The 26,270-nt window shown below is 34.1% G+C and overlaps 1 protein-coding gene across 1 annotated transcript in view; it reads left to right on the top strand.

Moving 5' to 3' along the window:
* Nucleotides 1–26,270, top strand: part of CNOT6L (CCR4-NOT transcription complex subunit 6 like) — a 107,664-nt gene that overhangs the window by 65,572 nt on the left and 15,822 nt on the right. The window contains exons 6-9 of the mRNA XM_030819037.1: nt 7,290–7,358; nt 10,650–10,807; nt 13,213–13,367; nt 23,976–24,127. Of these exons, the coding sequence (XP_030674897.1) occupies nt 7,290–7,358; nt 10,650–10,807; nt 13,213–13,367; nt 23,976–24,127 (534 nt within the window). The remainder of the gene's footprint in view (nt 1–7,289; nt 7,359–10,649; nt 10,808–13,212; nt 13,368–23,975; nt 24,128–26,270) is intronic.

Here is a 26,270-nt window from a genome sequence, read left to right as displayed (position 1 = left end):
AAGGTAAAACTAAATTAATATTATCTGAAAAGTTTATGGCTAAAAAGACCAAAAGTTGATCAATAGAAATCAGCAAATTTATTATAGAGGCCTTGTTAGTAAAAGAATTAGGAATATGTGGCAATTTAATTAAGCTGTATACATAGCATGTGTATGCTGTTTCTAACTTACTTTAAAATTAAATATCTCTGTTGGGCGTGGTGGCTCACGCCTGTAATCCCAGCACTTTGGGAGGCCAAGTGGGCAGATCACGAGGTCAAGAGATCGAGACAATCTGGCTAACACGGTGAAACCTCATCTCTACTAAAAATGCAAAAAATCAGCCGGGTGTGGTGGCACGTGCCTGTAGTCCCAGCTACTTGGGAGGCTGAGGCAGGAGAATTGCTTGAACCTGGGAGGCGAAGCTTGCAGTGAGCCAAGATTGCGCCACTGCACTCCAGCCTGGGTGACAAAGCGAGACTCTGTCTCAAAAAAAAAAAAAAAAAAACTCTTGTCTCTATAGATGTAGCCAGTCAGTCCAGCCATATGTGTGTGCTGTGTGTGTGTCATTTGTAAGGAGTTCTTGTATGTTTTAGATGTAAGCTTTTTTTTTTTTGGTAATATGTTGCAAATATATGCTCCCATGCTGTTATTAAATTTTTCATTCTCTTAATTTGTCTTTTGACAAACAGAAAAATTTTAATGTACTCCAGTCCAATTTGTTGATCTTTTCTGTTATGGTACAGCTTTTATCCTTTTTAAGAATTTTTTCATACCACAAGATCATGAGTATATTCTCCTATGTCATTATCTAGAAACCGTTTTTTTTTTTTTTTACTTCTAATGTTTAGAATTAGATTTTATGACTTTTCCATATGTATTTTATATTGACTCTGAGCCATTTATTGATTAGGTTGTCCTTTCACTATTGTTTTTTAATGTCATCTTTGTCATAAATCAGGTGTCAATGTATGTGTAGGTCTGTTTCTGGATTCTTTATTCTCTTCCATGAGTCTTTATAGCAATATAACAGTGTTTAATTATGGACAGCTTTATAAAAAGTCTTGAGATCCAGTAGAGTAAGTCTTCCCCCTTGACCTATTCTAAAGAATCTTGGCTAGTTCTGGCGTCTGTGTTCTTTTACCTTGTATTTTTATTAAAATTTTTAGAATGAGGTTTTTAAATCTCTCCCCTCTCCAAAATGTAGAGATTTTATCTGGGATTATATTGAATCTATAGATGGCTTTGGAAAGAATTGATACGTTTACAACAGTGGATCCTATTCTTCTATTTGTTATGCTTTTTATAATTTCTCTCAATAGTTTTAAGTTTCTATGTAATGGGCTTGCCCATGTTGTATTACATTTATTCTAAATACTAACTTCTTAATTCTCTTAAAAATAGTCATTTTAAAGATACATCTTACTAACTTAATGGTTGTTACTGATTAATGGAATACAATTGAGTTTTGTATATTTTTGGTATTCAGTCATCTTCCTAAACACTTACTAAATGCCTTGCTAAAGAACGTATTCAACCACTTTGCTGAATAGTTTTTAATGCTAATGCATTTTTTATTTTAATGTATACAATTATGTCATCTGCAAGTAATGAGAGTTGTATTACTCCATTTCTAATCCTTTTAATTTTCTTGCCAACCCGCACTTACTGCACTAGCTATCGAAAAGTGGTGATAATGGTCATCCTTGTCTAATTTCATAATTTCTGATTAAGTATCATATTCACTTCAGTTTTTATGTAGATAAACTTCATCAGATGAAGGAAGTTTTTTCTCTTCCTAGTTTGCTAGGCAAGTTTTTTTTTTAAATATGAGTAGATTTTGAATTTTATCAAATGCTTTTGTTAAGATGAGTAGATTATTTTTATCCTTTAATATGGTAATTATATTGATGGTTTTTTTGTATGTTATACCACCTTTGGTATTCCTAGAATAAAGCCAACAAGGTTATGATAAATTGTTATCTTTTTATACCCTAGATTCAGTTTGCTAATATTTTATTTAGGATTTATTTATTTATTTTTATGAGATGGAGTTACGATCTGTCACCCAGGCTAGAGTGCAGTGGCGCGATCTCGACTCACTGCAACCTCCACCTCCCAGGTTCAAGCAATTCTCCTGCCTCAGCCTCCTGAGTAGCTGGAATTACAGGCACGCGCCACCATGCCTAGCTAATTTTTATATTTTTAGTAGAAACAGGGTTTCGTCCTGTTGGCCAGGCTGGTCTCGAACTCCTGACCTCAAGCAATCGGCCCGCCTTGGCTTCCCAAAATGTTGGGATTACAGGTGTGAGCCAGTGCGCCCAGCCTATATGGGATTTTTTGCAGCTGTGTTTATGAGTGAAATTGGCCAGTACTTCTTTTTCTTCAGTGTCCTTGTCAAGTTGTGATATTAAAGTTATACTGGCTTTGTAAAATTTGTTTAAGTATTTCCTTATTTTCTGTTGTTTGGAAGAATTTATTTAAGGTTGAATTTTTTTTTTCTTTCTGGGTTTTTTTTTTTTCTGGTAGGAAGTTTTAAATTACTGATTTAATTTCTTTAATAATTACAGTACTATTCTGATTTCCATTTCTCTATAAGTTTCTGAAAGTTGTGTTTTCTGGAAATTTGCCCATTTTATCTACATCTTCAAATTTATGGGCTGAAAGTTGTTCAGAATATTTTATGATGTCTTAATATCCATAGGTTGTGTAGTGATGTCTTTTTTCCATTTCAGACATTAATTTATGCAGACAATAAATTATGCAGGCATTTATTAATATTTTCTTTGAAAAGAAGAACCAACTTTTAGCTTCATTGGTCTTCTTTATTGTATGTTTGTTTTCAATATTATTAATTTCTTTATTTCTTCCTTCTGGTTTCATTTGCTATTCTTTTTCTGGCTTAAGGTGAACATGCCTTAATTTCCAATCTTTCTTTTTTTTTCCTCAAATATATTTATGTATATGTTTATGTAAAAATATTTCTCGAAAGTGGCTTTTAGCTGTATCTCCCAATCTCACAAGCTTTAGTTTGTATTATTTTCATTATCATTCAGTTCAGCATATTTTCTAATAGCCCTTATTTCTTCCTTGGCCCGTGAGTCATTTAGAAACTTGTTTCTTTATTTTCAGAGGAGTTCTTCTAGTTTTCTTTGTCATAGGTTCCTAGCTTAATTCCATGGTGGTTAGAGAACATATCTTGATTAATTTAAATGTTAAAAATATCTATTACCTCTGCAGATGATTAATTTTTGTAATTAAGTATGCACTTGAGAAGAATGTCTCTTCTCATTAGATGCAGTATCCTGTATGTTAGTTTGTTTGTTAATTACATTGTTTGAATGTGTTAGATGTACTTAATGATTACTTTGGTTTTATTCATTACCAATAAAGCTATGTCAAAATGGTAGGTTTGTCTTTCTTCTTGTAGTTATTTCAGCTTTTCAATTACATATACTTAGGGTATATTTTCATGTGTTTTATATTCATGGTTATTCAAACCTTCTATCTTGCTGCACATTTAGTTTACTGATTCCTTGTTCTTTCCTTTTTTGTTCCATTTCTGTTTTTCTTGATATTTAGAGAGTTTCCTTAGCTCACTGCAGCCTCCAACTCCTGGGCTGAAGTGACCCTCCTATCTCAGCCTCCCAAGTAGCTAGGGACTGCAGGCTCACATCACCACGTCTGGCTAATTTTTAAATATTTTTTAGAGATGGGATCTCACTGTGTTGGCCAGGCTGGTCTTAAACTCCTGGCCTCAAGTGATCTTCCCATCTCAGCCTTCCAAGGTGCTGGGATTATAGGTGTAAGCCACTGCATCTGGCCCCCTTTTAGCTATTTTTTAAGGGCAGGTCTGCTAGCAGTGGAAGTATTTTCCTTTGTTAACGTCTTTATTTCCCCCTGATCTCTGAAGGATAGTTTTTCTGGATACAGAATTTCCAGTTGACAGTTCTTTTCTTTCAGTCCTTGAAAAATATTGTACCACTTCCTTAGGCTTTCATGGTTTCTTAAAAGAAATCTAGTGTCATTTGAGTTGGTGTCCTATAGGTAATATGCTATTTCTGTCTGATGTTTTTAAGGTTCTTTCTTTAGTTTTCAGAAGTTTAGTTACGATCTGCCTTGGCATGGATTTCTTTGGGCTCTTGATATTTGAAGTTTGCTCACCTTCTTAAATTTGTTAGGTATAAGTCTTTCACATAAATTTTGAAATTTTCACCTGTTCTCTCGTAGAATACTTTTTTAGCTCCACGTCCTTTCTCCTGTCCTTCTGGAACTCTGATAATACGAATCTAGTTTTTTTTAAAAATTATAGTTTCACAGGTTTTTTCAGGTTCTGTTCATTTGTTTCAGTGTTTTCTTTTTGTTTTTCAGACTAACTTCTCCTGATTCATTCTCAAGTTCACTGATTGTTATCTTTTGGCATCTTTATTATTGTGCCTTTCCAGTGAGTTTTAAAATTTAAGTTACTGTATTTTTCAGTTGGATAATATCTATTTAATACTTTTAAAATAATAATTTTTCTGTATTTGCTGGATTTTTCTATTCTTTTCAGGGATATTTGTAATTACTTGTTCAAGCAGTTTTATGATGGCAGTTCTAAAATCTGTCAGATAATTTCAACATCTCATTCAGCTCAGTGTTGGTATCTGTTGGTCTTTTAACACTTAAGTTGTGATTTTCCTGGTTCTTGGTATGACCAGTGATTTTTATTTGTACCCTGGACATTTTGGATATTATGTTCGGAGACTTCTGATGCTTTTTAAATCTGTGATTTCAGCAGACAGTTACCCTGTTTAGGTTTAGCATGTAGATTTGGTTGTCTCTTCAGGTTCAGCTGACACCTGCACTGTAGGCAGATCAGGCCTAGTGCTGCCAGTCAGTGTTAGGTGTGGGGAGGAAGGTTGGCTCTCTTGAGCTCTGTTGAAGATTGGGTCACCAATATATTTATTTATTTTATGTGATAGTAGCCCATATAACTCTTTATTTCTTTGTTTTGTCATATCATTGGCCATGTAGTTTCATCTTTAAAAAACCTGATTTTAGGCCGGGTGTGGTGGCTCATGCTTGTAATCCCAGCACTTTGGGAGGCTGAGGCAGGCGGATCACAAGGTCAGGAGATCGAGACCATCCTGGCTAATACGGTGAAACCCCGTCTCTACTGAAAATACAAAAAAAATTAGCTGGGTGTGGTGGCGGGCACCTGTAGTCCCAGCTACTCGGGAGGCTGAGGCAGGAGAATGGCGTGAACCTGGGAGGCAGAGCTTGCAGTGAGCCAAGATCACACCACTGCACTCCAGCCTGGGCGACAGAGCGAGAATCCGTCTCAAAAAAAAAATGATTTTAAATGCATGTCTCACATGAATATATTATCCTTTTGTAAAAAAAACGTTAAAATTACTGTTATGATTAAAATTTCTTTTAATCATTACTTTTAATCACAGTCCCTTCCATGCAGGTAATCATACTTGTGAGTTGGGTATATATCCTTTTACTTTCTGGTAGGCATTTACATACAAAAATTATACCAGCAGAAATTTTATACTATTACTTTTGTGTGGTTTAAACCTTTTTAAATAAAATGTATCACATTTTGTTATTCTATTTTTTCTACTTCTTTTTACTTAACAGTATTCCATAGATATGTTTCCACTTGAACACATATTTATCTTTTTTCTTTTTAAACTATAGCATAGACTTTCTTAAAATGGATATTATTTAGCCATTTACTATTGCTTTCATGAATATAAACAATGGTGTAATGGATATCTTTTTGAATCCTGCTTAAAGAAGATAGGGCTGATCCCAGGAAATAGAATTTTGCTCAGTCATAGGGATATGGATGTTTTAAATTTTAAAAGATGCCAGTTTGTTCTCAAGATAGCTGTACTAATTTATATTCCTACCAGCTGTACATGCTGTTTATCACCATCACCAGTCCTGGATGTTATTGAACTTAAAAATTTTGTATGAACTTGGGTAACAAATATGACGTCTCATCTTTTTAATTTGCTGGTTGGTAGGGAGATAGAGTATTCGCTCATATTATGTTTTTGGCTCTTTGGATATTGTTGATTGCGTTATACTTAAACTGCTACATTGTGAAACACTAGTTAAGATTTGGAAACACCAAAACGTTGATATTATATTACCTGTTTTATTTTGGAAGTTTCTGGATTTCTGAATTTTTAAGCAAGCCAGCTTAGGTAGATTTTGCTAATTAAGGATCCCAATAGCTAGAAATTTTTTTGTTTACTCTTTCTGTTTCTATATTTTTCATTTTTGAGACACTTGCTGTGACTCTGCCATGGCACTCACATAGCCAGAAGATTGTTTTCTGGGATTCAGTATGTTGAACAAGCTGGATGATTTGTCTGTCATCTTATAACCTTCTTTTCTTTCCTGGCAAGATATGGAATATATGAAATAGTGTTCATTCTACTCTGTGAAAAGTATGGCTGCTAAAACAGAGTACCATATAGGTAGACTTTCAGAACACTAAAACTGTTAGTAAAGTGACAGTTTTAAAGATCTGGGCTACTGTGGTCAAAATTTCTGTGGCTAGATAAAGATGGAGTGTTTTTTGTTTTAAAGGAATACATTTCTCAGCCATTACTACCATGGGCAAATCTGCAAACTTGAATCAAGTTATCCTGTAATTTCAAAGATTTTGAAAGGAAAAGAAAAGGGGGTAATTAAATCTTAACTTATCTGGTAGTTAGGTAGCATTTAGTTCCATAGTATTGATAACCATATCTGAGCAATTAATGTTTAACAAGTGCCTTCCTTTTTTCTGCATAATGTAGTTCTATCCTTATCTCTTGTTTTGTGTTGACATTATAAAAGAGTAAAATCAGGAAATGAAGGCCCCACTAGAAAACTCACTAAGGTTAATACATCCATATGTACTTTTTTCTATTTTAAAGATGTTTGACTGTTTTAATTCATCAGGGTTGGAATTTCAGATGGCTTTGATTTCCCACAAGGCTAAGTCAATACAATTTACATATATAATTAGAGACTTAAGATTTTACATAGGGTTTTAAATAGGTACTTTTTATAAATACCATGTAAGTGAAAATGCCATTAATGAATTTCCTAATGTTATTTTCTTGTATTAGTTCTGTGTTCTCTGCATAGCTTTTCTTAAATTTCCTTTGGCTCCTAAATCTTCATTAAATTTCAGCATTAGATTAAGTCAGTTTGCAGGCCGTTACAGCAGAATAGAAAACAGAAATGTTTTTGACATTATAAACACATTTCAGATTTCAGAAACACATGAAATTAACCTATATTTACAAACTTTTTTTCAGTTCATCCAGAGCAGCTTCCTCCGAGGCCATGGATTACATTAAAAGAACGAGACCAAATTCTGCCATCAGGTAAATAGTTTTTCTCATTCTTCCTTTTTTATTTTTCAGAAATACTTAAAATGTTATTTGGGCTTCATGATCTGTAATAAATAAGCCTTCATTCTTACCTCTCATGGGTAGATGCTTTTAAAAATACTGATGGATAGACTTTTAAAAAGTCCACATTAAGATAGACCTGTCAATAGGTGCCTTTATCTTTCACAGCAATGCAGTCCTTGGTTTTAAAATTATTTCTATAATACAGCTTTCCAAATGGCATCTTCACAGAGTATTGGGTGATTTAAGAAAAATGAGAACAATGATTTTTCTTGTGAAAAATTTTAAACTACTGAGAAGTACTTGATCTTTCTTGAGAGGTAGATAACATTTATGGAAGAATAATGTAGACTGAGCATATATTTACTATACTGGCAACAAAGTATAATACCAGCCCAGGGGTGTAGAAATAGTACATGGTATTTGATCAATATAAGGATATAATCTAGCATTTCTAGAACTGAAGTAATGTAGAAAACATAAGCCTTTATCTGTTTGCAGGGACCAATAATGGTTTGACATTCTTCATATTTGATATTTTAGGCTTGGGAATTCTACTTAAAATAAGTTATGAATTACCATTTTTAGAAATGTCTTTTTTAAATCAAGAGTAATAATTTCCATGATATCTAATTTCATTTTAAAATTAAATGAAAATTGTAAGTGTTTGGATATGAAGATTAAACCAGTCACGGAATAGTACTACATTAATAAATTTTGGCTGGGCACTGTGGCTCATGCCTGTAATCCCAGCACATTGGGAGGCCAAGGCGGGCAGATCTGTTGAGGCCAGGAGTTCAAGATTAGCTTGGCCAGCATGGTGAAACCCCATCTCTACTTTTAACACAAAAATTAGCCAGGTCGTGGTAGCACACTCCTGTAATCCCAGCTACTCAGGAGGCTGAAGCACGAGAATTGCTTGAACCTGGGATGCGGAGTTTACATACAGTGAGCCAAGATTTTGCCATTGCACTCCAGCGTAGGAGACAGAACAAGACCCTGTCTCAAAAAAAAACAAGATAATTAATTGTTAAAGGGTAAATCACAATTAGACTTTATATATATTTTGAGCAATATAAAGTCCTTTTGTTTGTGAGTTTTGGGCTTTTTTTAAGTTAAGAGGATTCAGAACAAGTCTTTAAGTATTTGGAAATGTGGGATATGTAGCCTCTTCATGGTTCTATTTGCATTTTAATAACACTACAAAATATTATAATATGCAGTACATTTTTGTGTCTTTCAGAGGTAATAATTTTAAAACCAAACCACTCCAGAGCTGTAATATCAGCTTGTTTTAAGAGGCACTGTGTCAATGTTATGAATAACATTTTTACTATCAGGTTGCATGTTGGTGTTTAAGTGAAAGGAGTACCTAAGGTTTTCTACAAAACTTAAAGCTAGATAGATTTATTTTATACTTGGCCTTTCCTGTTGTATAATTAATTATTCCCTTCTGATGTTAAAAACACCATTTTCTAATTCTTCGTAGTAATCCCTTTTGAATATGAGTGAACACAGTCTTGAAGAAAAGATTTTCTAATATTGCACAGCTACATTTCCATTAAGAAAAGGAACAATAGAAACAAATTTTCATTAATTGCTGAATTCTCAAAGTAATCTGTTCTTGGGTTTTCTTTATTGAAAAACTAGTGTGGACTTTTCTTGTGAGGTATGGTGCTTCTCTGAGTAGGATCTGAGTGCTGAAAAAAAGTTACTGTTAAAAATGCATTTTACTTCTGATGCATAGAGGGATGTGTATAATTATAATACATCATGGTGGCTAAGGGTGATTTATTGCTTAAAAAAATGATAAACTATATGGAAATCAAGCCTTGGTAATAACACTTAGGTAGTTTTCACTTCTGTTTAAAAATTGCTGCTTCATTCTCAGGCACTGGCAGGGATATAAAGAGTTTTGGCTATATTGTAAAAATTGAGATCTCTGATCTTTTTAATGAAATCTCATTTTACAAAGTCTTAGGAAAAAACTGAATGAAGCAAATGGCAATCTGCCTCTTTCGCCTTACTTCCAAATGGCATTTCAAATCCTGAGAAGCATAGTAAGGTAAATTCAGGGTGCTTACTTCACAGCGTAGTGGCTTGGAAATGATGCTGGGTCATTTCCAAGATAAATATTCAGAAAATACAAGTCAACTCAAATTGAAATTTAGCTCCCAGTGTACAAAATGGTCACCAGTCAGACCCCCAGGGGACTGAACTGAGTTTCTCTTAATACCTTTTCCATCATCTGAAACAGAACCAACTTGAATCAAGTGTCACTTCACTTTGAATTCCTCACGTCTTATTTAAATAAGTGATTCTCAACCATGTCTGTTCATTATAATCACCTGGGATGCTGGGATGCTTTTTAAAAATACGAATAGCTAGACTCTTAATATTCCGACTGAATTAGTCTGGAGTCAGACCCTTACTTCAGCATTTTTCTTTATAAGGTCTACAAAGTGATTCTACTATGCAGCCAAGATGGAGAATTACTGATAAAAATTAGGGCTTTTCAGACTTTAACATGCAAGTGCATATGAATCACCTGGGGGTTTTGTTAAATCGTACATCCTGTCCAAAAGAGGTGTTTATGGGGCCACAGATTCTGCATTTCTAAATTCCCAGGTGATTGATTACTGATGCTGCTGGTCTTCACAGCACACTTTTGAGTAGCAAGGATGCAAACCATCTTCTACTATTAGTTTGCTCACAGTCTTTTTATAGTTAAAGGACGTTTTAAAATGAGCATTTTATTTCAGAAATGAACATTTGATTGACAAAAATGATTCTCTTACAACTAAATTTTGTTAGTCCATACTCTTCTGCTTCAAAGTAATGATAGCAGTAGGAGGCACAAAAAAATACTTAGCTATTTTGTTAATAAGAAGTAATGAGATTAGAGCTCTTTAATTAAAATGCAACTACAGTTTACTTTTGTTCCACTCATTTAAAGAAGCTTTTCTCAAAGTTATAAGCAAAAAATTAGCAGATTTAAAATTTAAATTTTTTATTAAAATAAATTTCCTTAAACCTCTCAAATATGAACTGTTAGTCTAATTCTAGACTTAGTAAAATAAATTTTGTATGATGGACTCCAATGATGTTTTAGTAGATTAGCAATCTTAATCTTGCCTAGGCATTTTACAATGATGATATGTGGCGTATGTGTGTGTGCTTGTGCAGGTGTACACATGATATTGCTTTAGAAAAAGTTGCCTAATTTTCTCCCGTTTGTCTGTTGTTTTTTCTCCCACTTCTTAGCATCATTCACGGTTATGTGTTACAATGTGTTATGTGATAAATACGCTACCCGGCAGCTATATGGCTATTGCCCATCCTGGGCATTAAACTGGGAATACAGGAAAAAGGGAATTATGGAAGAAATTGTTAACTGTGACGCAGATATCATTAGTCTTCAGGTAACACCATAGAAATTAAACTGTCTTTAACTTAAAAGGTGAACTTAAACATAAGAAAAGATCTGACCACTGGGAGAGATCCTGTGTTTAGAGCCAAAGCTCAAAAAGAATTGTTTTCTCTCCTTCTCTTAAAAAAATGGACAATTTAAATAAGCATTTAAGACATTTCCATAGTGAAACTATTTTGCTGACTGAATACAACCACCTACTTATATTTATTTACTATTTTCTTAAGTGGAAATAATCTTACCCATTATTCATGTTAATATTCACCTCATGATCATTGGTATTGCTGAAAGAGAAAACCACAGAAGATTGCTAGTCTTTTAGGAATATAAATTTACCTTGTATTGGAGTCTGTTTAAAAAAAAAAAGCTTGCCCACAGTTATTCCTTAAACAGACATATTTTAATATATTGTACTATAAATCATGCGTATTTGCCTTACCTTACTTTATAAACCATCTCTGAAATTTAGATTCTTCTGTTTTATAGCACTTTATTAATTGAACTTTACTGAAGAAGCAGCATCTTTTCATGAAATGTGTTTTGTTGCTTCAAAATTTAGCTAATGATTAGCCAAAAAGATGTTTGAGTAGTTTTTAGTAACTTTTTTCTTAGCAACTTTCAAAACATGTTAAGTGCTTAAAGGTTTAAAAAGTTTTAATTGACAAATAATTGTATATGTTTATGGGGTACACTGTGATGTTTTGATACATATATTTTTTTAAATGATCAAATGAGGCTAATTAACATATTCATCAACTCAAAAACTTACTATTTCTTAAAGGTGTTTAAAAATGTTATGTGTTACAGGCCGGGCATGGTGGCTCACGCCTATAGTCCCAGTACTCTGGGAGGCCGAGGCGGGTGGATCCCTTGGGGTCAGGAGTTTGAGACAGCCTGGCGAAACCCCATATCTACTAAAAATGCAAAAATTAGCCAGGCGAGGTGGCGTGCACCTGTCATCCCAACTACTGGGGAGGCTGAGGCATGAGAATCGCTTGAACCCAGGAAGCAGAGGTTGCAGTGATCAGTGATCGCACCACTGCACTGCAGCCTGGATGGCAGAGTGAGATTCTGTCTCAAAAAAAAAAAAAAAAAAAAAAGTTGTGTGTTACAATTTCACACATTCTTTTCATCATAGCCTGAGAGGAAAAATTATTAAAAAATTTTTTATGTAACAGAGTAGCTTGATAATGTATTTTTATGTTGCTTGGGAAAAAAGCAAAAATCTTTTAAAATTAAAATAAAATTTCTTCTAAATACTGAGACTAACAGAGAATTGGGGAGAGGAGGAGGCAAACAAAATCAGGCTATTGTAGTTTCTTGTCTACTTCTTGGTTTAGTGTTTGTGGTGATAACAGCCTCACACCCTCCTAAATATAGCAGCTTGAAGGATAAAACATAATTTAAGAAAATTGTCTTATTATAAAAGCAATGCTATAATACTATACTGTATTAAAAAGAGATCATTCCAGAGAAGTTGAAAATTTTGAAAAAATATAAAGCATGATGGAGGGAAATACCTAATTTCATGTCATAAGATAGTTGTGTTAAAACTTCTGGAGTATTTTTCTTCTACACATTAAATAAACAAAATATACTTACAGATACATTTTGTTTCTTATTTATTGTACTTAATGGATTTTCCATGTTACCAAAATTTTTCAAAACTCATTAATTATATGAATGTATATTGATTTAGCTTTTCCCATACCATTGGACACATTTAGTTGTTTATGGGTTTTTGCTGTCATAAACTCATGCTGTTAGAAACATCTGCATACATAAATTATCTTCATATTTATTTCATTTCGAAAGACCTGTTAAAATATTTTATGAGTCAAAGAATAAAATAGACTAATAATTATCAAATTAATAGAGGCCATTGGATGATTGCGATTTAGGTACTTAAAAATTTCTTAAAGTAGAATTTTTTGTGGATAGATTTTACGTTTCTCACTCTTGGGTATCATTTCTTTCCACCATAGTTCAGAAGGATATGCAGTTTTTTAAATTACCTTTTTATATATAAAACATACTATTCCCTATCACAGAATCTATCATATACCCAACTTGCTTTGTTTAGTTGCCAGTCTTGAGGAAGTAAAGTATAATGGAATGAACTATAAATTGGGAATCAAGAGACCTTGGGATGTAGTCCTACTCCTGTTACTATCTGTGTGAGCATGAGAAAATCATGCCACCTTTCTGGTTCTTTCATGTTTAAAAAGCTGCCATTGTCAAGTAGCAGCTGCTAGCGATCAGGTAAGATAGTAAGATAATATTTGCTATGTGAATTATTTTTACTAAGTTACATCTTACTCATAATGCTGAACATCTTTATATCTTAATCAGCATTTTCCCTCTGTCATATAGATGATAACTTTTCTTTCATCTCAGGAAGTGGAAACAGAGCAATACTTCACTCTCTTTCTGCCAGCATTGAAGGAGCGTGGATATGATGGATTTTTTTCTCCAAAGTCACGTGCCAAAATCATGTCTGAGCAGGAGAGAAAGCATGTAGATGGTTGTGCAATATTCTTCAAAACAGAAAAGTAAGTTAAGGAAACAAAGCACAGTGGTGTACTTTTATTTATTTAAATTCTTACACTTTAAAATTGTCTTTGGTTTGGCCCTATAAAATCAACAGAAAGCTAGAAAACAAGTATTATGCAACTTAAAACTGTTGTTAATGTTTCATTTCTCAGGCTGTGTATAAGGATATTTATTGTATTATTCCTTATGCTTTTATTACCAAATAACACTAAACATTTTAAGAGATACAGACTCGAATGGTCTCATATTTCAGAACATATTTTCATGAAGTAAAATATTAGTTTTTGTGTAAAAAAAGAAAGTGATACCTTTTAAGGTTAGCCATAAGTGATCTGGGTTTCTTTTCTGTGATTTTTTTTTTAATAACTGATTTTTGAGAATCATTCATTTTAAAATCATATATTCACTAAATGTATACTGAGCATTTGCTTTGTGATAAGTCCTGTGCTAGACACAACAGACACAAAGATAGTCAAGACATAGTTCCTAATCTCACTGAATGCTCAAATCCAGTAGGAAAAACTAGGCATATAAGACAATTACAATATCATATGGTGTAATATAAGATAGAGATCTGCTTGGGTAGATAAGAGAGGCAGGCACAGAGCATATGGAGGTAGAGAGTTAAAAGGGTTGACTGAGACAGGGCAATGGAAAATGAAACATGACATCTGATAGAGGTTGAATCCCATGGTTAATAGTTTGGATTTGATACATTAGGGAATCATCTTACAGGATAAGCATATACATGCTTACAGTTATTTTCCAGTATTTCCCCATTTTACATCTATTTTATCAAAGCGAATCTGTTTTTATTGATCCAGGCATATTACCAGCATGACATGCTATTTTAAGTAAACAAATTCAGTGAATTTGAAAGATATTTGGTCCACTTCTCATTTATCCATGCCTACTTTCCTATCTTTTCCATGAATTTGTAGTAGAGATATTCTTATTTTGGTTGATAATTAGTACAAAGCCTTGTAGTATTTGAGGTCAGAATATACTAAATTCTTCTAATGGTTTGGTAATTTTTTATGCATTTTAGAATAATTCTATTAAAACTACATATCTCTTAACTACAGGAATATGTTCTGAGAAATGCGTCATTAGGTGATTTTGTTGTTGTGGGAACATCATGGAGTGCACTTACACAAACCTAGATGGTACAGCCTACTGTATACCTAGGCTATAAGGTATAGCCTATTGTTCCCAGGCTAGAAACTTGTACAGCATGTTACTGTAGTAAACAGACAATTGTAACACAATGGCATTTGAGTCTAAACATATCTAGACGTAAAAAAGGTAATGTGCTGTGATGTTAAGACAGCTACAACATCACTGGGTAATAGGAATTTTTCAGCTCCATTATAGTCTTGTGGGACTACCGTCGGCATGTAGTCCCTTGTTGACTGAAATCTTGCTATCTGGTATATGACCATACTTTCAGAGTGTTTACCATCTGTCAGCCTTTTCGAATTGTGTATATTAATTGTCTTGTTCAAATTTTAAAGCAACCGTTACAGGCAGCTATACAGCTATTTCCTTGTTTTTAAAGATGAGGAAACCAAGGTACAGCCAAGTTCAATAACTTGCTCAAGTTACACAGTAGTCTGATTTCATAGTCCATGCTTTTAACTACTGTAATAAACTGAATCTTTAGGCTTCTTGTTTGAGCTTTTGATATCACTAATAGCTCTTATAAGATTACCTCATTTAGAAAAATTGCTCTGAATTTGACATTTGCTTTTGTTTTTAGACAGGGTCTCAGAGTCTTACTCTGTCACCCAGGCTAGAGTGCAGTGGCGATCATGGCTCACTGCAGCCTTAACCTCCCCAGGCTCAGGTGATTCTGTCACCTCAGCACCCTGAGTAGCTGAGACTACACGTGCATGCCACCATACCTGATTAATTTTTGTATTTTTTGTAGAGATGGGGTCTTGCTGTGTTGCCGTAGACTGGTCTTGAACTCCTGGGCCCAAGCAATCCGCCCACCTCAGCCTCCCACAGTGCTGGGATTACAGGCGTAAGCCACCGTGCCTGACGATATTTGTTACCTATGTTCATACACAAATCCCCTTGAAACACCATAGCTTAAAAAAAAATGCACCAGTAAACTTGAGACATCTAACATCAGGCTCTTTTTCTATTTGCTATAGTTTCTTTCAAGATAATATGGAAGATTTTTATTATTACTCTCACAGTTTTGAGAGGAAAAATCTAAAATTCTTTAACAATTTACTAGAAGTAGTTAAGGCTTTGAAATAACAATTAGAACTGTTATCTGGGTATTTGCAAATTGATTCTTGAATTGTTAAAAATGCTGTGAACTAGTTAAGTAATGAGCACATAGGAAGTACTTAGATGCATCACCTGTTTTTCTTTTCTTCCTCAACTCTTTTTTCCTGAATAGTAACATGGATCTGGCAACAGATTAAGACTGAGTGTGATACATCAGTATATTGTACCTCTTTTCAACTTCTTTCCTGGAATGACAGGACTGTAACCTCCTATAGGTAGAGCAAAACCACCTTTCGTCCCAGTATCGGATATTTATCCATGTCTTAGCTGACTATTCAGTGCCAACTATTTGGAATTTAAAGTATTCTACCCTGCCTTTATTCTTTCTTCAGATTGGAAATATAACATAGGGCAAAAAAAAAGACTGTGAGTTTTGAAGCCAGGTGCTTCTTCTATTTATTTAGCTATATAATATTGAAAGACTTACCATTTCTGGACCTGTTTCTTCATTTGTATATTCTTATCTTGTTAGATCATTTTTGTAGAGGTTACAGAACTAACAAAGATAATTGTGGAAGAGTAGTCGACACTGTACTTACTCTCAGTCTCTTTCTTCTGTAGTCAGAGTATCTGATCATTCCTCATCTTCATTGATGACTGTTTAATCATACAAGAAAAACTGCTACAGAATACACAACAATAAATGGAAACTACCATAATTACCATTTATAGCAAAATACTATAATAAAAATCTCTAATCCATCATGAAGGAAGGATAGAGTATTGTTTAGTAAAGGCTAGGACACAAGTTAACAATATTCAGATAATTAGAATATAATACACTATTCTTTAAATCATATTATTCTAGTTTAGTTTTGGGGGATTCAGAATCTACTTCAGGATTTGGCAGCACCTGTTTGGTCATCATTATGAACATCATTTTTTGGGAGTTAGATGCACAGAGATACTAGAAAATAGAACTTTGAGCGATAAAATGCCAGAGCTCAGCTTTTGCTTTGTCTTTTAACAAGTATTATTTACATTCCAAAGCATTTTATAAAATACATTGATACATATGCATATGTTTTTTATATGTATATAATGTATATGTAGAAACTGAGTTGTAAATACATTTTTTTTTTTTTTTTGATACGGAGTTTCACTCTTGTTGCCCAGTCTGGAGTGCAGTGGCGTGATCTTGGCCCACCACAACCTGCGCCTCCCGGGTTCAAGCAATTCTCCTGCCTCAGCCTCCCGAGTAGCTGGGATTACAGGCATGCGCCACCACGCCTGGCTAATTTTGTATTTTTAGTAGAAATGGGATGTTGGTCAGGCTGGCCTCAAACTCCCGACCTCAGGTGATCTGCCCTCCTCGGCCGCCCAAAATGCTGGGATTACAGGCATGATCTACTGTGCCTGGCTGTAGATATATGCTTTAGACTCATAATTTAAATTTCTTTTTTGCCATGTTTTGTCCTATAGACTTAACCATTAAGTAGAAATTGGATCTTGGAGCCAGATACATAACTTAATAGTAGGGGAAAAAATGAAGATGAAAGCAGACCTATATGCTAGACTTGCTGTTCCTGAGGTTAGCAGTTCTGACCTCCTTATTGCTTTATTTCAAGTCAACGAGAAAGGGAGAGATGAAAACAGCAATTTAGAACAGTGTGATCATTGCACTGTGAAGAGGCAATCTCTTATCATAGGATTGGGAACTTAGGTTGTCATGGCACTTAGTTCTTGCTGTACTTCCTAACCTGCTTCCATTCTCAGAGGTACCAGGTAAGGCCAAGTCCTTGCTTTTTTTCCTTCTATTATCACAGATAGTTTTGTGCTTGGAAAGAGGGTTTTCAGAGGTCATAGTATCATTCCAAAATGGTACAGTATCATTACTGTTGTGATACTCCTATCTCACTGGTCTCTCAGTTATTAATTTCCTGTGTCATAGGTGGTTGTTGCATTTAGAATTTGTACATAGGATTTTTTTGAAAATGAGATTTTGATTTGTACTCTTCTGGTAATTTCTATTCAATCTGGATCATAACATGACTTTGTACTACAGTTTCTGTACCTTTCAAATATAGATAATAACTGTTCCACTTTAGAGGTTTCTTATGGGGTTAAAATAATGAATGTGGATGCACTTTCAGTGGTTAAAAGAGCTGTACAGGCTAGGCGCGGTGGCTCACCCCTATAATGGCAGCACTTTGGGAGTCTGAGGCAGGTAGATCACAAGGTCAGGAGTTCAAGTCCAGCCTAGCCAAGATGGCGAAAACCTGTCTCTACTAAAAATAGAAAAATTAGCTGGGCTTGATGGTGGGCGCCTGTAATCCCAGCTACTCAGGAGGCTGAGGCAGAGAATTGCTTGAACCCCGGAGGCAGAGATTGCAGTGAGCCAAGATCGTGCCGTTGCACTCCAGCCTGGGTGACAGAGCAAGACTCCATCTCAAAAAAAAGAAAAAAAAGCGGTACGAATATAGGATATTATTTATCTACTTCCTTATTTAACCTAGTCTCTCAGCTTACCTTTTCCAGTTAGTTACCTTCTGACACTCCCATGATTACTTAAAGGGACCAAGAACACATTTTATAGCATTTTTTACTGAATATAGTAAGAACTTATATTTGGTTTGGTTTTAACAGTGTTGGGATGTGATCCAGAAAGGGTCAGAGTTAACTTTTTGTGATTATACTATTGTCTGGACTGTGTATTACATTGTCCCTTTTTACTTGTAAATGAATTCAGGGAGGGAATATTACTTAAATCCTATAGATTGCTTTAGTTTCTCATAGTTGGCAGTCAGTGTCCTCTCTAGTATTAATTAATTATGTCACAGCCCACAAAGTTGTTTTTAGACTACAAGTTGGTAAGAAATTGAGTTATATCTTTATTTGAAGGACTGTTCTGGACGTGTTTGTTTTGCACATGAAACATCCAATCTAATAATACTTCTCAAATCATATAGGGGGATTTTTTGGTCATAGCAGTCTTTATTATATTAATATATGTTCTTTCTTTTACCCATTTGATCTTTCGTCTAGTTTTTTTTCAAAAATGTGAATATACAGAAGAATTCTTAGAATAAAATATCATCAGGAATAATGCTTTTAGCATCTGTATACCAGTCACAGAGTGTGAATAGTAAACTAATGTATCGAAAGAGACAAGTTTAAGATTTTCCATATTACCAAGGCTGTATGGCTTGGAACAATGATTGGAAGGTAACTATAAACCAATATGTCTAATTGAGAAGAAACATCTAATAATAGAAAGAATGGCAGAAAACCTCTGTATTTCAAAATGTTATGGAATCTGTATGGAAATCTGTGAGAAAGAAAGTAGATGCAGAAGAGAGTGCATTTGGTTTGTATGGGAAGGGAATGTAAGAAGTAGCATTGTTAAGGTAGTAGGGATAGAATATGGGTAATTATATCTTACTATATTATAAATGTATTACAGTTATAAACAAGGAAATAAGATAAATTGTAGAAGATTACAGCCATCAGCACTAATGCTAGAAATCTCATTCTTTTAAAAACAGACTATCTGAGAAAGTCTTAAAGTTCAAGAAACAAGTCAACACTCTTATTTACTAGAAAGAAGGAACTTTATTTGGTTCAACTAGTTTTCAACTCTCTCTTTGGTTTTTCAACCCTTGGTGAAGCTGAAGTGATAAAACTTGAGTGAGAATGTGTGCCCTAGAGTTTCTCAGTGGCAGTGGAAGGGAGTGTTAGTTATAATGACATATGCATCCTGTTTAGGACGACTAGTTTTGCTTTTCTGGACTTCTGAAACCAAGACACTAAAAACAAGATACCTTTAAAAGGTTGAGAAGTTTTAAAAGTCAAAAGTATGGCAGTATATACCAATGAGAAGGAAAGTTGGAAGGATAGTTGCAAGCATCTGATAACCCAGTGGTTGCTCAAGATTTATGTTTAAAGAATTGTTATTTAAATGAAGAAAAATCAATAACTAATCATGTATTTTTAAAAAAGTTTTATGAACCTATGATCATTACCAAGAAACTTAAGAAAAAGAAAAGGCTGGGTGAAAGTGCTAAGGCAATGAGGAGGATATTTTAACTAACATTATGCACTGTAAATAACAAGGAAGGAATGGACCCACTGCAGACTGTATCATCAGTAATTGACGATCAACAGAAAACGGCTATATACAATTTATGTTTTGCTTTCATGATTTCTATTGAGAAGAATTTTCCTCAAAGTAGAAACACTAGGACCAGGTAAAGAGGAGAATGGCAAACCAAGGTGAGATTGGTAAGCCAAGAGAGTCACTAAACTGCACTAACTAGTTAGGTTTTCAAATGAAGATAATTATATCTTATGGTATTAAAGATCTTACAGAAGTGTGGTTAGAGAACTGGCAAAGGTAATCTGTTATAAATATTGGATTAGAGAAAAAAATTCTAGGATTTGGGGGATGGATGAACTATCAAACTTTTCAAAAAGACAGACTTGCCCAGCCTCAGTTTTCTTCATCTTTGTAATGGCAATAGTAATACCTCCTGCTGCAATGTGGATTCTCCAGAAAGGAGATTCAGAGATAGTTTGGTGTTCAGGAGTTTATTAGACATCAACACCTGTGGAAAGAAAGGGGAGGAAGCAGAACTGGACATATGAAGAAAAGTGAAGTGTTGCAGGCCTGACTGCCTCAGGTGACTCAACAGGGAGCTTCAGAGCTTATGTGGCCTGTGAGAGTTAAACCACAAGGGGCCCAAATCCCTGGACTTTTAACTTTTGCTTTTGATTTCTAATTGGATGGTGGTGCTCCTAGAAGTATGTGACCATGAGTAGGCAGCTTTCTGCAACTGAAGCAATCCCTGAAGGACTGATGAGGAATCTGAGCAGTATATCTCCATGTGCAAATTTTAGGACTAACATATTTGAAGTACTTAACACAAATCTTGAGATTGGATAGATCCTCAATAACGGTAGCTTTCATTATTATTTTTATTATTCTGTCCTATTGAGAAATTTAATTATTTTGAGAGAAGAGAATGCATGCTCATAACATTTATAAATGTCCAAAAGCTGGCAGGGATATTTAATCTATTAGAAAAATAGAATTATATCCAATAGAAAAATAGAATTATATCCCATAAATTTGTACACCTGTCTTATATATCTGTAAAAATTAAAAATTAAATAGGATGAAGTTTCAGAGCACTTAATATCCGAATAGGTGAACTAATGAGCAGAAATTCATGAAGTGATACTTAACTGAGGTAAAGATTGCTGCTCTTAGATTATTAATGGAAGGAATAAAAAGAGGGAGGGACAAGAATCAGCTGAGACCACAGAAAAATATATGTAGCAATGTTCATTACGGCATTAGTTAAAATGTGTAAGAAGTAACTTAAATGTCCAACACAGGTTAAATAAATTATGGTGAATCTGTAGAGTGGACTATAATCCAGTCATCAAAATTGATTTGGAAGAATATTAAATGTTATAGGAAATGTCCCTGATAGGATAGTATTGTTCTAATTGCGTAAAAATATCTGTGTGTGTATGTGTGTAGAGAAAAGTCTGGGGAAATATATTAACTTTTAAATGGAGGTATTGGGTTATAAGTGACTTAGTTTTCTTTGTTCTCATATCTCCACAATAAACATATTTAATGTATCATTTTTTCCACGTGTTTTGAAGTACCTATAAATGCAGGACTGACAAGACCTTGTTTAAGAGCAAAAAGATCAAAACATTTCAGATATATATTAGTTCCTGTTTGGCTTATAATTAATATGGCTGTCCCCAAACTGAAGTTTTACTCTTTATTAACAAAAGTACAGTTAAAAAATGAAGAAGGCTGTAGTTCATTTATGCCCAGTTATAGGTACTGCACCTTTGGGTAAACTTGAGTTGTTCAAATGAACTTTTCAAAAAGACAGACCCAGTTGTCAGTTCAATTTAAATTTGTTGAGCAAATTTAAACAAATTGTTCAGATGAACAACATCACACATCATATAAGTAACTGATCATGTCTTTTCCGGAGAAGACATGGAGGGTGGGAGAGCATTGACATCTACTGTCAGATATTTAAAGTGGTGTCATTTAGAAGAGAAATTAGATTTAATGTATATTCTTTTAAAGCAAAGATCTAGAGCTAGGTTTAATGGAAAAAATGGGAGAAGAATACAGGAAAGCAAATTTTAGTTAAGATATTTCTTTTAGAGTCCTGTGCTCCCCCACCCCTCCTCCCCAAAGAATGACCTAGCTTTGGTAGAAGTAAAATTATTCCAGTTATAAAAATATTATAATTAACCGGATTTTTAAGACTTTTGTACAGAATCCTAGGTTCCTGTAAGTATACCATAGAAGTTCTGTGAATATTTAGAAGATATCTCAAAAATTAAATATGAATAATTGAACTGTAATTTGAAAATAACATGCTCACTCACATGTTTCAAATACAAGTTTTAACATTTTGGAAATCATTAACGTGTTCATAAAGTACTGCTTAGTTAACTTGTTTTTGGTGCAGACCTCTGAATCAAATTTCTTCATGCCTGCTTCTTTTTTCTGAGTATAGGGCCAGTTATTTACCATTTATAGCTGTGTGCATCAGGATTTTTAATAATACTCTGTAACCAAAACAAAATACAAAAATTGGACACTGAGACTGATATAAAACTATATCATCTCTGTCCTCTGATTTCAAATTTTTATACTCATCAAAATAGGTTGCTTGTTTTCAGTGGTTGATTTATTCTAACATAATGCTGCTTTTATCTGTTTTATCTGTGGGAATCTCACCAGAAACTGTAAAAGGTATTCCACAGCTTAAAATTGTTTGAAGAAGTCTGATATGGACAATGGTCAATCCTGTCTATAGGACACATTTTGAATCTGCTTACTCCTCTTGATTTCTCTTGCCTTTGTTCAAGCCACCATCATTTCTCTTTCAGATAACCTCACAGACTTTCTAATCTGCGTCCCAGTTATCAGTTCTTTAATTGAGCAGCTAAAGTGATCTTAAAAAATATAGATCAAATGATACCATGTCCTAGCTTGGAACTTTTATCTCTCCTCTTCAGCATCATTTCATACCCTTCCATTCTTTTCTAACACATAAACTTGCAATGCTTTTTGCTGTCTCAGGACCTTTCACATCTTCTACCTGGGATGCTGTTAAGCCCATTCTTCACCCTAGTAACTTTCATCTTTCATATTTAAGCTTATAGATTACCTCTTTAGGGGGTAGAAACTATAGTCACTTTAAGCACTCTGGGTTAGAAATAGGCACATAAACTGACCCTTTACACTTGTCAGCCCATCTGAAACATTCAGAATTGGAGGAGGGAAGGGAATATTGCTTCATTTAGTACAGCATCCTGTGGCGTAGTAAGTCAATATTTTTGAAGAAACAGAAACTAGCTTCTGTTTTCAAAGCTTGAAGGAAAGTGGGGAGGGGATCTGTTATGAGACTAAATATGTCTTCTCTCCACTGAACACCTAGTGCAAGTAATATATTTAGTAGATTTTGATTACTTATAAATATTTCACAAATTAATAAAATTAGACTGAAAAAGGTTAAATGACTTGACCAAGATCCCACTGCGATTAAATGTCAGCACTAAACTAATTCTATTAAATCCTACAACTCTGCAATACTTAATAATTTGGCATTAATGAAGGAAAGAAAATATTATTAGTGCAGAAGCTGTAATCACAGAGAGAGTCATTTCTTCATCTTGCAGAATCTGTTTCTCAGAATACTTATACCCCATTGCAACTTTCTAGTAAAAGTCAGATGGAAAAATCAGTTACTCTTTAGCTGAGATAAAGGTGTGCCCCTGCATTTTGTTGACAAATATCTTGATGTGGTAGAAATAAAACTACAAACAGGGTAGGTGGATTGTATTCTTTTTATCTTTTTCTCATTAACTTAGTTGAGATTATGTGCACCTTTAAATACCAGAAAATTCTAGCAGTAGCTTAAACAAATGAGGGAAGGGTGATTTTCTCACACAAGAAGTCCAGAAATAGGCAGTCCAGAACTGGTTCAGCTGCTTCCCCATTTTTAGAAGGTTGGCTTTTGCCTTCTTGCTTCTTATTTCATGGTCACAAGATGGTTATTATTTCTCCGAGCACTAGCTGTAAGGGGCAAGGTATAAAAGCATGAAGGAATATATATGCTATCTTTGTTAGGTGGGGCCTCTGAGAAACTTTTTACAATAATCAGACTTCTTGTGTCTTAGTGGCCAGAACTGTATCACATGGCCACTTGCAGCTAGAAAATGACAAGGGAGACAATGCATAATGTCATGTTTCTTTCAGTTAATATCTTTCAGCATGATAGTCTAGGTGCCTAAAATTATTATAATAATGTACCTTTTAGATTTACATTGGTGCAGAAGCATACAGTGGAATTTAACCAAGTGGCGATGGCTAATTCAGATGGATCCGAAGCTATGCTGAACAGAGTGATGACAAAAGATAACATTGGTGTCGCTGTGGTATTAGAGGTCCACAAAGAACTATTTGGAGCAGGTGAGTGCAATGTAAAATATTCTTACTAAAAATAAACACCATCCCAAGTTTTTCCTTCTCAAAACAAGTGAAGAGAATTTTGCTGTTATTTATTGCAAAGTTATTTTCTTTTGAGGAAAGTTAAGGGATATGGGCAGGAAAATAGCACCGTTGTATAAAGCATCATATATTTGTTGGGATATTTTGTGCTCTCTATCACAGTCTTTTTTACTTACCAGATAATCTATGTAAAGTCTTTTTTAATATGCCATTAATCTCAAACAGTTCTTTTAAATAGGGAATATTTTGGTTAGGCTGAATTTAGAAATTATGATGACTTGGCCCTCTTTTTGAATCATATTTTTAGCTTCTTGAGTGTGATTCTTTTGTCTTTAAGGTTAAGGACTTGGCACATTTCCTCTAGTTTCTTTGTTATATCTCAGTCATTGTCAGGGTAAGAGCAGGATCTTTTATCTACATGGTACTTTCTTTAGCATTTTAGATTATTTATAGCTTCCTTCAGAGTCAGAAACTCATTACGTACTTAATACACAGACCTTTTTTATCCTTCCTACTGCCTGCCTTTGAGCATTTCATTGTTTACTAGTACATTTTAAGCAACAAAGGAGTGAGACCACATCAGGGCTTTTTTCCCCCTGTACTTTTTGTAGACGAAAAGATTATTTTGGCCTGGAGTATTGATTTGAATTATTCAGACCATGCATATGTGTCAAAGCTTCTTTTCTCACCATACTTCAGTTTATTCATTATCAAAGGTAATCTTTGATATGAAATTTTGAACTTTTTACTTAGTCCCTCCGTTTTTATTTACTTTTATGTCCTTTACAATCTTATTCTTCCCAAAGTTTGGTACTTTTTTTTCTGATATTGTGGAGAATATCTTTTGGAGTTTTACTCCCCTTTTAATTTGCAGAAGAGTAATTCTAAATAGTAGAGACTTTCACGTTCTGAAATACGTATCTCTTGTACTCATAGAAGGGGAATTTAGTAATATAGTGCTTATGGCTCTTTGAAGGGGAAAATTTTTAATATTGTGAATACTTAATCTATAGCTAAAAGTGACACTATAAAACTTCTAGGAAAAGAAGATAGCTTAGAAGATTTGGCTACAGATATTTATCTTATGATCAAATTGCTTTAAAGGTGACTATGTCAGATATAACAGATACTTCAGTTTCTTATTTTCTCAACATTGAAGATAATTATAGCTTGGTGAGACTGGAAAGAAACTTTACCAAACTAGTAGACTTAGAAAATTAGGTCTTTTCCCCCAAAGCTTATATTCCAATAGAAAAATTTGAGACACTTCTATAGAAATTAGAAAAATTAAATTTGTATGTTTACGGATAGTCCAATGGTTTAAAGGTATGTAAAGTAAAAAGTGAGAGATCCCTCATGTCATTCATACTCTAGATATAGCTCTTGTTGATTTCTCTAGAGTTACTAACATACAGAATGTGAGTATGTGTATTAATAGTTTTATATCTTGAATATTTTATCGTCATCTGTCAGTAAATGTTAACTATGTTTAAGTTTAATTTTCAAAAATCTTAATGTATTCCATCTACCATTTGGAAAGTACTTTGTTAATGTTTAACATAATTAAAAAACATAGAATTATGGGAATAAAAAAAACCTTAGAGATATTCTAGTTGAATATTTCATTTCCCAAAAGAATCTGGTTAAATTACTGACCCAAGACTACATAAAATAATTAGTAAGAAAGCTAAGTCTAAAACCCAAGTGTCCAGACTTTTATAGCACACTACTCTCTAATTCTGATTTTAAAAATAATGTTATTTCGGTATATGGTGTGAATTTGTTCAGGTAGCAAATGACTTTCTTATTTTATCATATATAGGTTAATATAATTTACTGCCTTTACTACTGACCTATCACAATTGTGCTGTGTTGTGCTTGGGAAATGCAAGGTGAATGAGTACTAGACAGTAGTAAGAATTTAAATTGAGGTTTAGGTAACTCAACTGAAAACCTGCCTTACTACATTATTGTGCTGTTTAAATGACAGATATTTAAAGGGCTGTACCAAATTTGTGGGCCAGATTTAGCCCATGGGCTACAGTTTGCCAACTTGATCTAGGAGAGTAATTCCCATAGTAGGATTACCAGAATCTCAGCCCTT

Source organism: Nomascus leucogenys, chromosome 9 (genome assembly GCF_006542625.1).
Source record: "Nomascus leucogenys isolate Asia chromosome 9, Asia_NLE_v1, whole genome shotgun sequence".
Classification (NCBI taxonomy): domain Eukaryota; kingdom Metazoa; phylum Chordata; class Mammalia; order Primates; family Hylobatidae; genus Nomascus; species Nomascus leucogenys.
Note: the sequence above shows the minus strand (reverse complement) of the source record. Positions and strands in the feature narration are given on the sequence as shown.